At 37.6% G+C, this 17250-nt stretch overlaps 1 protein-coding gene across 1 annotated transcript; it reads right to left on the bottom strand.

Annotated features, from left to right (window-relative positions):
- Positions 1 to 540: 540 nt before the first annotated feature.
- Positions 541 to 13974, bottom strand: cop1 (COP1 E3 ubiquitin ligase). The gene is made up of 20 exons (XM_028021599.1): positions 13279 to 13974; positions 13105 to 13164; positions 11324 to 11421; positions 10948 to 11012; positions 10736 to 10855; positions 7769 to 7837; positions 7587 to 7646; positions 7391 to 7470; positions 7173 to 7230; positions 6934 to 7048; positions 5824 to 5959; positions 5524 to 5667; positions 4712 to 4820; positions 4504 to 4585; positions 3992 to 4108; positions 3288 to 3405; positions 2342 to 2466; positions 2088 to 2248; positions 1897 to 1941; positions 541 to 1513 (listed from the first exon to the last, which is right to left on the bottom strand). Exons 1-20 carry the CDS (start codon positions 13581 to 13583, stop codon positions 1496 to 1498), a joined length of 2085 nt encoding a protein of 694 aa, XP_027877400.1. The 5' UTR covers positions 13584 to 13974; the 3' UTR covers positions 541 to 1495.
- Positions 13975 to 17250: the final 3276 nt, after the last annotated feature.

Consider the following 17250-nt stretch of genomic DNA (forward strand, 5'->3'; position numbering starts at 1 on the left):
ACTGAAGAGAAAGTCAAAATCTAATTCTCTGCTCATTTTCAAGCTACTTTCCAAGTTATGTGTGAAATTGGCTTAGAGAAACATCCAACAGCTGGCACAAAATAAATTTCTTCCCAGCAGGTAACGAAAGCCCTGATCTCTGTGTGAAATGCCAAGGAGTACAGATAGAGGTGAAACTATTTTGGGGGTACTGCATAGAAATCTTCATTTGGGTAGTTATAGATCCAATATCTCAGCAGACCCTCCTCGTAATTACAAAAGCTAATGTTTGGATTAGAGAACTAGATTAGTCCATTCAGAAGCCACACATTAACTCTCAGTGTTTACTCACTATTATCACAGGAATCTTAAGAAATCTACAAACCCAGTGTGTACTTCAGATGTTTAGCCAATGCTCTCCCTTTGCAAGACATCTGCCGCGCTCTTCTTGACAGAGAGTTGCGCCAGGACTATGGTTAAGTCACAAACTGGGTGAAGGACCAGCTCCAGGGTGATCACTCACCATTAAAATAAAAATAAGCAAAGGAATTAAAGAAGAGGTTGTTCTGAAATAATTTATTCAGTTATACAAATACAAAAACACCTCTCATTCAGTCATAAAATAGGTCTTAGTGGTGCTTCTTCAATCCCCTCCATGTGACTTAATGGATTATCACACCACAAAAACCGACAGCAGTTCTCAAGTTACAGTGCCGCTCAGTTCAGGTGATAGGTTGTAAGCCTACAGTACGTGAAGAAAGTTTCTGTTGCTACTTTAAAAGAACTAAAACCGATTCTGCGAGGTTATTATTTTTCTTTTTTTTTAAAAAGCAACAAACAGCCCGAACACAACAAATATTCCAGTTCCACGTAGCCAAGCCGCCTTAGATAAAGGGGAGGCTTGCTGTGATTTTTGACAAACATGTGAATGAAATTCAAGTTATATTTATTAAAACTGCTTTTTCACCAATTTGGCAAACAGAAAAACTACATAAAACAAGAGACACAAAAAGTTAAACAATGATGGGTAATAGGGTAAAAGTTTTCTCTGAAGACATTTCTGCATGCCGTTCTGTTTTGTGCTTTGGCCTTAAAAGAAAATGCACCAAACGGGTAACATTTAGCTGGATGTGCTGCTGAAAAAAGAAGCTCAATTAAAAAGCAAAAATAGAAAGTTGGATTTGACCTAAAACAATAGAGGCGTTTTACTTAAGTAAATATAATGCTGATAAACGGGAAAAAAAAAAGCTTTCTTCAAAGTCTCCTTTGGCTTTGTGCCTCATATTCGGTCCCTGTTTTATTGCAAAAAAAAGGAATCACCCGCTTTACTGACGAACTGGTCCCGAGTTTGTCCTGCTGCCCGAGAAAAATAAACCAAACTAAAATTTAAAATTAAAATAAGAGCAGATCAGTTCACTGCTTTAGCTTGGCAGGCAGCCTGAGATCTTCCTACATCCATCTGGTCCTTCCGCCACACAGGGAAGCAGTTCTGAAGTCCATAGAGATGGTCAGATTTTCAGACGAGCTCAAGCACCTATGGGAAGAAAAGCAGTGCAGAGTTACTTATTTTATTTGTTACATAACATTTGTGAAAGTTGTACAATGCTAATACAGAGTAAAGACAGGAAATAAGTGAAGTTTTTATTAATTATTTTATATTAAAAATACAACAAAACACTTCAGATGGGGCAAATAGATCTCCAATTACACAAAACTAAAACAAATGCAATGTGAGAATGAGGATACATTCAATTCTGGTCAACGTCTGGTTTGCTTTGCACTTCCATTTGGGAATTATATGAAACTTTGTCTACAAACACAATTGAATGCTAAATCCTTGTACCCAGCTCCACTGAACTTCTCAAATTTCCCCAAGGTTGTAAAAAAGCAGAGCATGAAAACGCTCTGAACACAAACCTTGATTGTTCCTTGGCTGTTTGCAGCAATTAGAACATTTGATTCCTGTAAAAACAAACAAACAAAAGAAAAACTATTAGAGACAAGTTCAGTACGTTTCGAAAACATTTTCACTAAGAGATTAAATAGAACAACAAGTTTCACAAAAATCCCTGCAACTAAAAGATTCTTAAATGTTGTCAGTCACTCACTCCATCTGGCAGCGCCCTCCAGCAGACGGCACTGACAAACTCATTGGTGTCGTCTTCCTTCTTGTCCTTGTCCAGGACGCTCTTAACTGTGTCAAACTTGAATGTTAACAGCGTCTTGGAAAGTCCTTTGTAGTACAGATACAAAGAGTTGTTTTCGCTGCCTAGTAACGGAAACAAAACCACAAAAAGAAAATGTGATACTTAAATTTACATATTTTGCTCCGTAGAGAAATAGTCAATCGTTGAATCGTTACCACAGGCAACATAGTCTCCATTGGATGCCAAGCCAACAAAGTTCTTCTCGTTGATGTGACCCTTGAAGGAGCGCAGGCAGTGAGGTTTGTTGACATTCCATAACTTCAGCTGACTGTCTGTCGACCTGCAGAACACAACAAAATAATATGTGAAACGAGTCTAAACTGGAACATTTTTGGTAGTTAAAACACGTCAATTTGTGTTTTCTAAAATATTTTACTACTGGCTTGATTCTCATTCTACAACTGGTAACTCAATAGATTTCACTGTTTCCAGGTGATTTGTAATTGACTCACCGGGTACAACGAGCGACAAAATGGAGCTTAAAGTTAGTAAACTAAAGCCAAAATCGGCAGAAGTTACACTGCTTGCTCAAACTGTGGTCCAAAAACAAAAGCGGTAATATCTTAATTAAAATATGTCGGGTTTACTTTGGGCTCGGCCCTATAATTAAAGCTGATTAGTTGGGTCCGATCGGGCTCAGACACAATGTGTGCTGGTTTTTATAGGCTTGATCTAAACTAATGACGCTAACAGATGGAACTCAAATTAACTTGGGCTGTAAATGTTCAAATGTACGACATTTGTAGGCTAATAATTAACTGAAAATACATCATTAAAGAAATTAGCAGCCTTTCCAGTGTTTTGGGTTGATGTCATCAGTGAAGAAACCAAAAAGTGAGCCATAAATATATATGCCAGCAAAGAATTTTAATTATGTCTACTTAAAAACATACTAGAAGCATGACCACAGTCTCTAATTTGTGAATAGTGTTGGAGGAATTAGCAGCACCAAAAACACCAAGGTACCAAACATTGAGTAAAACATTTATCTTAGACATTACTGTAAAAATAAAATAAACATACTATATATATATATATATATATATATATATATATATATATATATACATATATATGTATCTGAAGATAATTCCAACTTACGCAGAAACTATCTCCTCTCCATTTACAAACTTGGCATAGGACACTGCTTTCCTGTGGCCTTTAAACACCATGATTGGCTGCTTAGTGTTGCGTAGATCATAGTAATGCACACAGTGATCTGTTGGGGAGAATAACACGAGGAGGGTAAAAAAAAGAAACATCCATGAGGCAGCGAGTGGTGTGTTGTTAAGTTCTATTCAAAAACCTCAGAGGTTTGTAGTCATAGTAAAGACGTGGTGCAATGTCCCGGTGGACCTGAATTGTAACAAGAAATGTTTTTCATCATTGAAATATGTTTCTTTTAATTGATTGGAGTTCAACTCCTGCTTGGGCAAGGTCAAGATTTTCTTCTTTTTTCTTAGTGGACCTCAGAGGCACATTTTCCATGCCGGTTGTTTTTGTTCTTTAATGCTAGTGAAAGCAAAGACACTCAATAAAAAACTGGATATTTATTATGATTTCTACTCTCATTTGAGGCTGGTATAAATGTTTGTCTGGACCACCAAGGAGTGTGTGACCACAGAAGAAATGTATCATTCTTACAGAGGAATTAATGTAGTGGGAGGTGAGAACCACAAAAAATAATACATCAAATCGAAAGAGAAACAAGTTTAAACTTGACAGCACAGAACAAACATGTGAAAGCAGAAAATTAACTGAATAAAAATTCATTCTGGTCCACAGCCGGCGCAGGATTCACTTACCTGCACAGCCGAAGGCCAGGTGATATCGGGAGGTTGGACTGAATTTAACACAGCACACGTTAGCTTTAGCCTCGATGCTAGCCACAGAGTTGTCAAGATTGGTTGACCACAACTTTACTGCAGAGGAAAATCAAAACATTACAAAACTCTGGAGGAATTCCTTTTTCCTGGAAGTCCAAATATTTGTTCCAACACAAAAATGAGTTTGAAAGGTGTGCCATTTTAATTCAATTCACCCATTTGTCATCTAAAATATGGATGGACTGGCAACCTGTGGATGTACCCCGCCTCTCACCCAATGACCACCTGAGATGGTCTGCGTGCCTGGAACCCCTCCAGGCACTGATTGAGCAGATCATTTCTGGGGCGTTTTCAAGGTCGCCATATTAAAAATTCACAATTTTGGCCACTCAATTGTGCTCAATTAAGACTCCAGGTTTGAAACTTATGCAAGAGAAGATGTAAATCAAACAGATGGCCACCTTACTATTATTATTTATGTTTTTTTTTACCTTTAGCGTCATCAGAACCGGAGGCTAAAAGCTTGGGGTCCATCAGATTGAAGTCGACACTCCAGCATCTTTTTTCATGTTCCTGAGAAAATAAAACATTAAACTTTATAAGATTGGCAAAAAGTGCATATCTACCATTCTAATGACGTGTAGAAATAAAAGTATGACGCCCACAGCTTGGCATAAGCAAGCAGTGGAGGTTTCACACCTGGTAGACTTTGGACCTCTGGCCGGTGAATCCGTCCCACAAAATGACGGTGCCCTCATAGTCGCTGCTGGCCAGAAGGTTCTTGTGATAACTGCTCCAGCTGATACAGCTGCAAAAATAAGAATAATATTAATAAAAATAATAATAATGCATCAAATTTAAATCACGCTTTTTAGGATCCTCAAATGATTTACAAAAAAAACACAAACACAGAACAACACAAACATGATTGAGAGCACCTTTCACATTGATATTCAGTTAATTGCTGATATGCTATTTGGTACTTGAGCCTTTTGTTTTGTTGTTTTTAGAACAAATTAAATCTGCTTTTAGTTTTGGCTCTTACTAGTAAACATGACAGCTCACAATTAGGTTACAATATTGTCTGATTAGTAATTAGGTCTAAAAAGAAAAAAAAAGGGGCATCATGTGATAGCCAGTTATTTTTATTACAGAAACAATACCTACAGCATGCATTTATATCCTAATCACATTTCTCACTTTAACTTGTGCATTTTATTGGGACTTGTAATTGATAGTAATTGATTAATCAATTTTATCAGTTAATCAAATTTTAGGGTTTTGAAAATTAAATTTTTGGAACGTTTTGGATTTTTTTCCACCATTAATACATTCCTTGTTTTTCCATAGTACAGAGGGATGTCAAGGCAGCCATCTTGTTTGACAAGCATGTTTTACAGCTTCTATCCATCTGGACTTTGAATTCAGGTCAACTCCACGACAGAGTATTAGAGTCGCATAAATTAAAATATATTTACATCAATTTAAGATAAAACCTGTGTGCCACTCACCTGATTTTGGAATTGCAGGTCATTTCATTGACGGGATAGTGGATGTCCACTGCATCCTGGATCACAGTTCCATACTCAAAAACCTTGATCTTTTTGGTCACACCAGCGATGGCGAAATAGTCACAGTCACGGTCAAACTCAATACTGAAACACACAGCATGCAGTCAGTGACAGCCAAGTTCGATTTGGTCAAATTTCTTTATGAAATCAGATCATTTTGGTGCAGAGTAAAAATTGAAATATTGAGAGATTCACTACAAAAATCATGAAAAAGTGTAGTAAAGGTTTTGTTTTCTGTACCTAGAGACAATACTGGAGCCGTTATAGAGGTCACTGGCGTAGGAGAGGGTGGCCAGCGGCCGCACAGTGTTGTAGCGAGTGAATTTGGACAAACACTCCATAAAATCCTCCAGCTGATTCAGGTTTCTGCCCTCATCTGAAGAAACCGACACCCAACTTCATATTATATTGCACTTATACATTGCATGTATTTATACATAATCCACTCGTGTATTAAGTATTAAGCAATTACACTGTGGCCGCCTAATCACTAAATGTGGTAAATTTTTAAAATTACATTTCCAAGATATGGAAAAAAAATGGATGTTTTGTTTTTAATTAAAAATGTGAATGATTTCTTCATAGATATAAATTCCATTGGCATCTCATTTTGTTTATGGCCTTTATATAATACACACAGACTGGATATTAGTTATATTTCTGGCGGATTTAAAGTAAATATTTGACCAGACATGTTTCTTCTGAATGCAAGCTAAAGAATCTGTGGCAGAATCCTAAGATTAGGGTGATGGTAAAGAGGTTTTTCAACCTGGAAGGCTTGAAGCTCATCCCAAAAGATTAATTGTCAAGAACCAAAATGGAAACATGGAAAAAAAGGTTGGCACCAACTGTCAGAAGAGCTTGATTACTGTCATGCTAAAAACAACTTTTCGATTGTTAAGTGCAATGGTAGTCTGGATCAGTCTTCCCTCCACTGTCTACAAACTACCCAGAATGCCCCAGTCCAGGCTTCTCTCCATTCTGTTTTTAGAATCAGCTTTAAGCTTTTTGTAGTTTTATATGGTCTCACTTCACCATATTTATTTTACCTACAAATCTTTAACCAACTAGGCTCCATGAAATGCTAGAGGATCTAAACAAAAACATTAAAGGCAATCTAGCCTTTGTGGTGTCTGTGGAACACTATAGCACCACAATCAATGCTGAAAAGTTATATTTGTTATTTGAAAATGTATAAAATATTAACTTAGCAACAGATGTGGCCTTAAAATGACCCCATGGATGTAGTTTGCTCTTCAGTGTCAGCAATGAGGCACAACCCTTAAGCATTTTATAGCTAACTGCAAGTATTTAACCTCTTTAGCTGCAACCTGCTGATTTTTCCCGTACCTGTGATGCGTGACATTTTGTTGGAGAAGTAGCACTGCTCCAGATCCTCAAAATGAGCAGTCAGCCTCTTTCTTCTAGATGCCAGTGTGCTGTTATACCAAGTCTGTCGCTTCACCTAAACACATCAGTCCAGCAGTTAGAGGTTACGCAGGAGGAAACTTGGGGTTATAAAAAAGACCCTGGCACAGCTTCCACTCACAACTCAGTGCTAATTAACAGACTGAGCGTGTGCTACATACTGGAGTTGTTGCACCAAATCCTGGCGTTTGGTTGTAATCTGGAGGTTCAATGATACTGCTACATAAGAAAAAGGAAAATCAAGGCTATAACACAGATACAAAAAACTCAATTTCATGATTATACCAAGAGAGTTTTAGTTATGATAAAACCAACATTTTATAGTAAAATAATTTCATTTTCTGTACGTATATTGACAGAATCCATATATCCGCAGTACCTGGGGGCTGGAGAAGGAGCCTCAACATTAGGCACTGTGCACTCTGCCTCCATCGTCGGGGAGGAAATCCCACTTACATCCTAAATAAACAAAAAATAATTATTTATCTCAAGTTTTTTAGTGATTTTGACGAGAGGGCTGTTTCTGAAAAACAATAAGGATGATTATTGATTGTAGAGAAGCTCTGTTTATTTACCTCAACACGCTTAATGTCTTCTTCAAGGAAGTTTAGCTCTTTCTGTAGCTGATCTAGTTGCTGTTGATGAAACCGAAAACACTAAACTATTCAGACTTTTTATATTTCGTGACATCTTTTTTTTTGTTGTTGGTAGACATGTAAGCTTTAATATATGTATATATTTTACAGAGCAGTCATACCTCTCTCTTGTTTCTTCTTGCTTCCTTAAGAAACTCCATGAGGATCTGCCTCTGAGCTGCTTGGGATTCCTAAAGCAGGTAAAGACATAAAGCGCAATCAAGTAAAAGCAGAAACACATCAGTTGATGCATAAACAAATTTTGACCTTTTCTTGTCAGAGTGGCAAATGGCGTAGAAAGTTAGATTAATATTTATAGCAAAGTAAATATTTTGGAAAAGTTCAAACTAGACATTACATGGTTTGTCATTGCCTGACAAGTTATTTTTAAATTTGTGGACGGTTTTTAAGTGTGAAACGAATCATATTTGTAATATAATTGTTTTTGTTTAAATTGTAACTAATGAGCAAAATAGGACAACAAAAAACAAACACACCATATATTATGTGACATATTAGACATTAATGCTATTTAACATTTCTTGGGGTTTTTAAGTGCCTTGTAATTTCAAACTATCCCATGCAGCCATCAGAGCTTCATTATGTTGCACAGCTATTTGTCTGAAGTGATTGTAGTGACTTAGTTTGCTCTCAAAGTGTCTCTTTGAAACCAAACATCTCCATGTTGATTTAATGTGAGGGACATCTATCCAGCCCCATTGTGACTAGTTCAGATTCAGGCTTGCAACAATAAAAAATCAACTACAATGTTTTCACGGAAATGAGTCTTTTGTAAGAAGATCCTCCCAAACAAGCAATGTTTTTCAGACTCTAATTTTAAACACCGAATGTTCATAATTATTTACGGTCTGATGGAAGAAGAAAAGCCCACTTCAAAACAACAACAGTAACAATCCCAACAATGATGTCAGTGTTTGGGGTTTGAAAACATCATCAATTAGAGGTTATCATCACAAGGTTAAATTATAATTCTTATGATCATCTAAACAAAATCCCAGTAATGATAGAAAACCTGCTTACACAACATAGTTTGTGTAAATCCAACTTACTGATTGTGAGACAGTGATGATGTGACCAAATATAAATCAACAGGATGCACGCAACTCCTACTTCCCTTTTTTCCCCCTCATACAGATTGAGAAAAAAAAAAATAGAAGGGGATGTAAAAGAGCTTTGGACCAAGGTTTAGTGGCACCACTAAGAATCAACCTCTGACCTTTTGATAAAACCACCATGTTGAACATTACACAGTAAAGAACTCACATGATTGAAAAACTCCTGACTTTTGACAACACAGCCTAACAATATTATAACTTTGAAGCAACTAAGAGCTTTTCATCTTTGGCTAGAATTGTTACTCGCCTCGATTCACCATCTGGATAAAAAATGGCTGCATCTCCGCTTTTCGACAGAAACCCCTAAAGAACTTTAAAAGGTAAGATCTGGACAAATTACACAAAAACTGACTCCTGTTCATGAATCTTCTTCCATCTCTTCTTATTAGTTACAGGGGCAACATGGTTAGCTGCAAGAAAGTTGGTCTTTGATCAAATGAGAACATTTTGATTGATTCCATCAAATTCTACTTTAAACATAATCTATGTTGAAGACATAAGGGGTTCTTCCAAAAATACATAAGAGAAAACATTTTGCCACTGAAGAACTAATTGGAAAAGGCTCTGAAAGTTAAATTTGGCTCAGTGCCGTTTTGAAAGGAAATGTACATAACTGTTTTAACTGTAATTTTTAACAACCTTTTCAACACAGAGCACCTAAAAGCTTTATTCATTTTTACTCAATGAATAAAGTGGCACCTTTACATGCCACTTTATTAGATATTATAGCAAACTACATAAAAAAAACTAATACCAGTGCAGCAGTCGTCGGGACCATCATGATCCATATTACTTAAACCGATTTCTTATCTCTGATTTTATAAAAAAAATTATTTCGATGGTTATTCTCTGGATCAGCGGTGTCCAAAGTGCAACCCGTGGTCCACTTTGTGTGGCCCACCGCCCCACTTCAAGATGAGATTTTATATGACAAATTTATATGTTCTTGAATGAATAACATTAGGAACACCAAGTATTTTTAGTTTTTTAGCCATGGCTTTGGCTTTTATAGTAATATTACAACATTTATTGCCACACACATCCAGCAACTTTTTACACAAAAAGAGATTTGGCTAAATGCAGCAAAAGTTTCCAAGTAAATTTCTTGTTTTTGTTGCCAGAAAAAGACTAAAAACATTGTGTAGATTGAACTAGATCTGTACATCTTTCTTTCATTCTTTATTATTGAGCAGGCAAAAAAATTAAATAATTTTAATCAATAGAATAATTCTAAATGAAGGGGGCAAAAATACTATGGCCCATGAAAACTTTCAATTTATTAATTTTGGACTGTGAAAAGTTTGGACACCACTGTTTTAGATGGCGAGCAGTGCTTGGTAATTTTAGCAACTCCAGTAGCAATGCTGAATCATGTTAGTTACATAAGTTGCAATTTAAAATATTCTGTGTAACAATGATGTTTATGCCTGAATTTTATTGAGCAAACATAAGTCTCTCTCTGTGTGTTAAGATCCTTTAGAGTCAATTTAATAGTTTGAAGCAGAAGTCTACAAAGTAAGCTGCAGTACCGGGATCCTGTGTGCTTTAGGCATTTCCCTGGGTTAACACACCTGAATTAAATTAATGCTTTTTTAACAGGCTTCTGTAGAACTTTATGACACACTGAGTAGTGATTTGAATCAGCTGGATGGGGCCTAGGACAGGAGACACCCTGGTTTAGACAATAAAAAAACAACACTTCTCTGCAGGTTTTATGTCTCTCAATAAAACTGAACATCCATTATGACACCATTATACAGCAGATGGAGCTGTACCCATAAAGAACCACTCCTGGATTAATTTAGAGATTTTTAAGACTCACATATACCTTATACTTAATATTTCTACGAGTAGTCAACAAATATTCTCCTGCTGCGGCCTTATAGCTACACCTATAACCCATTGATCTGTTTATGAATTCAGAAAGTCCTCCTCTTCAAAGATTTTACTTACTGCCTCCAGCTGCTTTTTCTTCTGAACCAAAAGCTCCAACATCAGATTGACATTTGCGAGGTCCAAGTTTTCTTGATCAGGACTCAGAATATCCTGGAAGACCTGCCACCGCGGCCAGTTCTGAGGACCAGAGGCGACGATCGGAAAGGAGAAAAGTGATATTTCAGAGGCAGTGAGAATTAAACTAACAAAAATAAAGACATTATACTCACAGGATGATCTAACTTTAGTCTTTTTTCCTCAGACCTTTGTTTCTGTTTAAGGATCAGTTCATTTACTGAAAAACGTGGGATAAAATGATAAGAAGAAAGGGGGTAAAAAGAGAAGAAATCAATTGTAAGAGCATTAAAAAAGAAAAAGTCATGATGTGAATTATCAATAATGCAAAGTAGGGCTGGTTAGTAGATGTAACATACTTCATCTAATTTGGTTATCATTTTTTTTAAGTTTTAGTATGAAGGTGACCTTATACACAAAATGATAATTGAACAATTGCACAGACTCACCCTATTATGCTTAAATTTTAAAACTACAAGTACACATTGTAACTTACAGCTTTTGCTAAAAATGGCAACTCAAAATACCTACCAAGAAAGTTAGGGTACAGCTGATCCACATTATCAACAATATAGTTACACTTGGGACATCTGTTGCTGTCTTCCAAGCTCTGACGAATACATTTGAAACTGCAGACAAGAGAGAGAAAAAAAGGGAATTAAAACAAAACCAAACAAGAAAACAGTGATCTGTCAGGTAGGGATGTAGCACATTATAAATTTTGTTTCTGTTGAGTACAGAAAATGTCAACAAATTTAAAGATAATATCGGGGGATATATTTTTTTTCTACTAACAAAAGGAAACAGGCAATGAAAAACACAGTAATACAGTAAAACTCCCTCAAAATGTGCTTTAAAAGCATAACAGTTCAAAAAAACTGCACCAAGTAAAATAAATTGCCCATTCTGTTTTATGTACATCTGGGTTGATGACATCATAAAAGGCACAAAGAATCAAGAGGATCAGCTGGGAAGGTTGGCAAACATTATGATAAACAAGTGACTTTTGACGGATTTAAAAATAGATTCTGAAATGACAGAGTTTCATTTGTGTTGCAAGGGCTTCAACCTTATATGAGCGAATCATAAGTCTAACTCATGTGATCCCAAAACCATAATGCATGCTGCTGTAGATGGCTGGAACATACTGTGGCATAACAGTGACCATTTTTGAATGCATACCTCTTGGGAATAAGTTTATACTCATAAGTTTATACTCCCAAGAGGAATATAAACTTACTCCAGATTGACTTTTTTTCAATCTGGTTGTTTTCAGTCTACATTTACCACTCAGAAATGTGAACTAATCCTCCTTTAGCTATCCCTGAACAAGTCCTAACTGCTCACCAATGTGACTTAAAACGTTTTCCTTCTGGTGTTGACTGGATTAACAGTGACGGTACAGGCTATTCTGCAGTCGCCTGCTTGATGGGGCTAACAGGTAGCACTGAGCTCATTATACGTCTGCCTTACTGATGGTCATTTTATTTTGATAGAAATACAAGATGATGCAGCAGTCCAGCAGCAAGCATTGTTGAGATGCTTTGCGCAGACCATATGGTTTTTCTAATAGCTTGGCTCAAAAGTGATGGCTGAAGATCTTTGGTAATAAAAACTTGATATTCCAGCCTGGATTTTTTTCACAAACAGCTTCTATGAGTTTGACTGCAGCCAAATCTTCCTAAAACCCGCACCATGCTCTCACATACACGTTACAGTGTAAAACTGCAGTTGTTACAATAAAATCGTGGACAGTCAAAACTTTTTGGATACAACATTTGGTAGGTTTATGCATTTCAAGCACCACAAATTTTCATTGTGCATGCTAAGAATACATCCGGCCACTTGGACGGACTTTCACACCTCGAATGGATTTTAGTGAAAATGTTGGCAAATGATAATCATTTGCCAACATTTTGCCAATGCAATATTCCAAATATGCCTACTGAAATACTGCATTGAGCACAATGTAATATTGTCAATGCTTCTGTGCTAGCTGGAAAGAATACTAGTAAACATCTTTAAAGGATTAGTTGATTAAAAAAAATCCCCCTATGCACTGAATGCATAGGGGGAATGAAAACTGCCACCAAATGGGATCCATCAATTTATCTGCCTAAGTATTAGGCACTGTGCTTTGGACGCACTGAGTTTAATAAAAAAAATTAATAAACGATAGATACATACTCTGATACACAGATTGGGATAATCTTGCATTTCTTCATTTAGTCTGAGTGAATTTGAAATGATTTTTAAAATGTTTGGAGAGTAGCTGAAAACCCTCCGACCTCAAATCAAACTTTAACACTTACCAAAAACTGTGTCCACACTTTGTCATGTGAGCCTCCTCTATCATTTCGAAGCAAATTGGACTGAAAAGAAAAAAAAAACCGGAGAAAAGTTTTATCAAAACTCAGATGTTAGACTTACTTTGGATGGCAGTCCCAAACAGAAGCTTCATGCTAACTTTTGAGATAAAAACTAACCACACAAAGTCGTTGCTTTTATCTTCGTATGAGTTCAAGAGGCCGTTGTATAGAGGTGCCTGATGGAGGGACTTCTTTCTGCTGCCTGAGGACGCTGAAGGTCTGCTTGTTAGGGAAGCGAAGCTGCCTGCCTCGTTTGTTGCACCCAGAGTCCGGGACGGCACAGCATTCCCAGTAGCGGGCCCATTGCTCGTAACGGCATTGCTTCCACTGCCTCCAGTGCTGCTGCTGCTGCTGCTACTACTGCTGGTGCCAGGCACTGAACTTGCCCCACCAGCGCTCTGCTGCGGCCGGCTGCCAGACATACTGAGAGGCCGTTTAAAGGAGAGAAAACAAACACGCCACCAAAATGCTCTGCGCTGCCGTTCAAAGCATTCGGACAGCGCTCCTTTTCGGTTGCTTTGGTAGGTCTGCAAGCTAGCTGGCTTGCTTCTTTGCTAGCATCCTGGGAAAAAGCAAACAGTGGCCAAACATGAAGCGCGTTTAATTCTTCTCCGCCGTTGTCTGGCTCCCGCTTTTCATTGACGACGTCTCACACAGTCAGTGGTTTATAAAAAAAAAAACAAAAACACACCAATACTGGGACGGACATTAAAATAAGCTCAACTGCGTTGTCCAGGAGATTACCCGGCTAGCTACTGTTAGCTGCAGAAAGTGATCTCTTGAGTATTTTCGACTTACCTAGATGGCCGTTGTGCGTCTGAGTTTTTCATTACCGCCCCCTGGTGGCCAGGAAGACTGCAATAAGTTTTCTCTCTGTACAGTGGTTCTCCGTGTATTGCTACACGGACTTACGTTGTAAAATAATAATCAAACAAAGCTTTTTCAATTTGGTGCGAGATTTTTTCCGAAGAAAGATAAAAATAAAATAATTGCCTCTATATGTTTGCCTGAGGATCTTATTAACCTATATATTCCAAGGTGACATGGATTTTGATCAGGCTTGACGGGGTGAAGTGGCACATATTGGTTCTCATGCATTAAACCTATGTAGATAAATTATATGGGGCAAATAAGGACAAACTCATACAAAGCCAGTTTTTCAGCTGATTTCCTACCAGTTAACAGGGTTTGATTCTCAGATTTTCTAATGCCAAGAAATGAATGAAAAAGCTATTTGTTCGTGCTGATCTTCATTATCGTTGCTGCTGTTTTGCTAGTAATGCTTTTGAAAATAATCTTTATGATTACTATTATCACTGTTACTCAACTCTATTAATCCCAGGCTAAAATAAATTGAATATATGCTGGATTTATTTTAGCCTGGACATTGCTACTACTGCTGCTGCTGCTACAACTGCTTTGTCTCTAAACATTCAGTCCTGTCTGTAAGTTTCATACTTTTTGTGTTGTCCTTCGCTGTTGTTTTTGTGTGCATTTTCAAATTCAGCAACTTTTATCTTCAAAGTTAACTTTGAGTTTTAAACAATGTCCACTCAGTGTAGAATTATGCATATAAGCTCTGAGCAATACGATAAAAATATCTCAACTGGATTCCTAAACAGGGATACTGAAATATAATCCCAACAAATTAGGCCTTTACATTAAGAATATGCTTCAAATCAGATACCAACTTCATCATCATCAGCAACATTTGGATGCTAATAGGAAACAATAAACTTTCATAACTTTTTTTTTTTTGCCTTGAGGCAGCCCTCAGCTATTGCTGCCCAGAGCACGATGCCATACAGACCATATCAAAAACAGCATTGGAATGTAGATAGGGACTTGTTGGGATCAGTATCAAATGTATTTTTACATTTCATACTTCTTTAATTGTCTGCATTTTTATAGTTTATTATAAAAAAAGTAAAAGAAATCTTAACAACAATGTAATAAAGCGAAGCCTAACTAATGACAAAATTTGAATAGGCCTAATGATTCTTTACAGATTGATGGCATTTGTTAAATTTGGTCATAAAGTCAACCAGTCATCTAAAGAATATGATTCCAGCAGAATATGCATGGAATCAGCTAATCTCTAACTACTCCCAAAATGCTCTGAAAAAACAATATTTATACTGTATTTCTAATCATCCAGGTTAAATGTTTGTTTTCTAATCCAGAATGGCATCTTTTTTTTTTACTGCTGTGAGATAAAGCACAAGGTGGTAGGTCTCCCTCTCAAAGTCCAGTGAGTCGTGCGCCAAGAAACACAGGGTTGTGTCTTTCAGGCATCCACCTGCAGCTCTGCAAATAAAACCTTAGAAGCGTGCAGTTTATCCCGCCCGCTTACTTGTTTTTCCATCATTACCTCCACTTGGACAAACAAGGGGGTACTCCACGACGGCCTGCGCAGCCTGGATTTTCCCATGTTTTTGTTTGTGGAAGAAGTTTATATGTATCAATATGGAGCTCAGTTGGGACATAAAATACAATTTTTTTTTTTTCAATAACAGGGAAAAAGCAAAGTGATTTTGTTGAAAAGGACCACCGTGCAAGACATTTTTCCTGATGCTTCTTTTTAAAAAATTTCAAAGGCAAGTCTTAGGAAGCAGGAAAAAACATAAAAAAGTGAAGTCTAAGTTCCATATAAATTCAAGCTTGTACAGCAAGTGTTCCTTGTTATTTGTATCCCTTGAATGCCCCACACATTCAGGAAACTGCCTCTGATTCCCTTAAGTATAACACCTGCAGCTCTATATGTATGCCGCATTGCATTTGTCCACTCCCTCCCTTTTATTTAATAGTTATGGTAACTGAAAAGACTACCCTCTTGCACAATTTTTTTCTTCTAATTTCTCCCCCCTCCTCATTTTTCCTGCACATCAGCCTGGATTTTCTTCCACCGGGTCCCCCCTCTCTTTTGTGTGGGAAACCAGGGTGCGTGTGCGTGTGTGTTTGATGAATTTGTGTGGCAATGTGAACATTGTGGAGCTGGAGGGTCAGCGGTCTCGGTGAGCTGGATATTACAGAGGTAAGAGAGAAATGTGTGTGTGTCTGTGTGTGTACGTGAAAAGGAAAGTGAGAGAAAAGGGGGAAGACAGAGAACAGGCCTCGGGGTTGTTGAGGTCATACGGACAAGCTGAGATGAAGGATAATCTGCGGAGGTCCCTTACAGTGGGTGGTGGGGCCCCATTGGAGTTCACCTATTCAGACTCTGCACCCCCTTCTATCTCTCTCCTTTTTTTTCTCTTCTAAACTTTCACCTTCAGCCCCCTATTTTTTTTTTTTTTGTCACCATCTCTTATTTATCCGCCACCCGGCACAGTTGCAGCTGGATTTCAAAGCTACGTTTAGCAGACAGATCCCTCCGTCAGGCAGGCTGGAATTGAGGAATTCCTGCCTCCCAGTCTTTAGGAACTGTTTTGCCCCTTCAGGGGCCCCTGCCATAACTGCCAGCGGCCTCCTCCTCCATCTCCATCTCCAACCAGGGGCCTGTTTGCAAATTGAGCCTGACAAAAAAAAAAAAAAAGAAGAGAAGCAGGGTCTGCGGGGGGAGAAAGAAGTGGCAACATTACAGAGGGTGTACAACAACAACCACCTACACTCTAGGAGCTGTGTTTTTGTCATTTAGCTATCACTAGATAGAAGAAGGATAGAACAGAAAGTGAGTATTGGATCACCAGATGAACTTATTCACATGACCAGAGAAGGAATTTGCAAACAAATAGGGCTCATGGGCAGAAGTTTTAAAATAAAATCCAGAGCACAAAAGTCTTTTGTGATTTATCATACAGGAGCCAGCTGATAAAAAGTAATTCATCTATTCAAAAATAGTCAAAATCATTAGTTTGTGTTTGACTTAGCATGCTGTCAATCTAGAAGAATGGGTTAAATGGGCTACCAAAGAGTGTGTTAGAAAGAATAACCCGTCATCTGGTTGAGTAAGAAAGTAATAACTGCTTTGTCATTTTGTACCTTTGTTTTATGGTTGATTTCCTGCACTTTGTTTTTGGTGCAAAGTGGTGCTGTTTGTAACTTCATGCTCGTGTCAACCTTTTATTAATTCACACCCCTCAGGGGGATGTT

Source organism: Xiphophorus couchianus, chromosome 6 (assembly GCF_001444195.1).
Source record: "Xiphophorus couchianus chromosome 6, X_couchianus-1.0, whole genome shotgun sequence".
NCBI classification, from domain to species: domain Eukaryota; kingdom Metazoa; phylum Chordata; class Actinopteri; order Cyprinodontiformes; family Poeciliidae; genus Xiphophorus; species Xiphophorus couchianus.

Excerpts from the sequence above, each read along its gene's own strand:
- cop1 (XM_028021599.1), bottom strand. The coding sequence starts at position 13,583 with ATGTCTGGCAGCCGGCCGCAGCAGAGCGCTGGTGGGGCAAGTTCAGTG. Across the intron at positions 13,165-13,278 it reads AAAAGCAACGACTTTGTGTG|TCCAATTTGCTTCGAAATGA; the intron begins GTTAGTTTTTAT and ends TTTTCTTTTCAG. Across the intron at positions 7,049-7,172 it reads GATTTGGTGCAACAACTCCA|GTGAAGCGACAGACTTGGTA; the intron begins GTATGTAGCACA and ends TGATGTGTTTAG.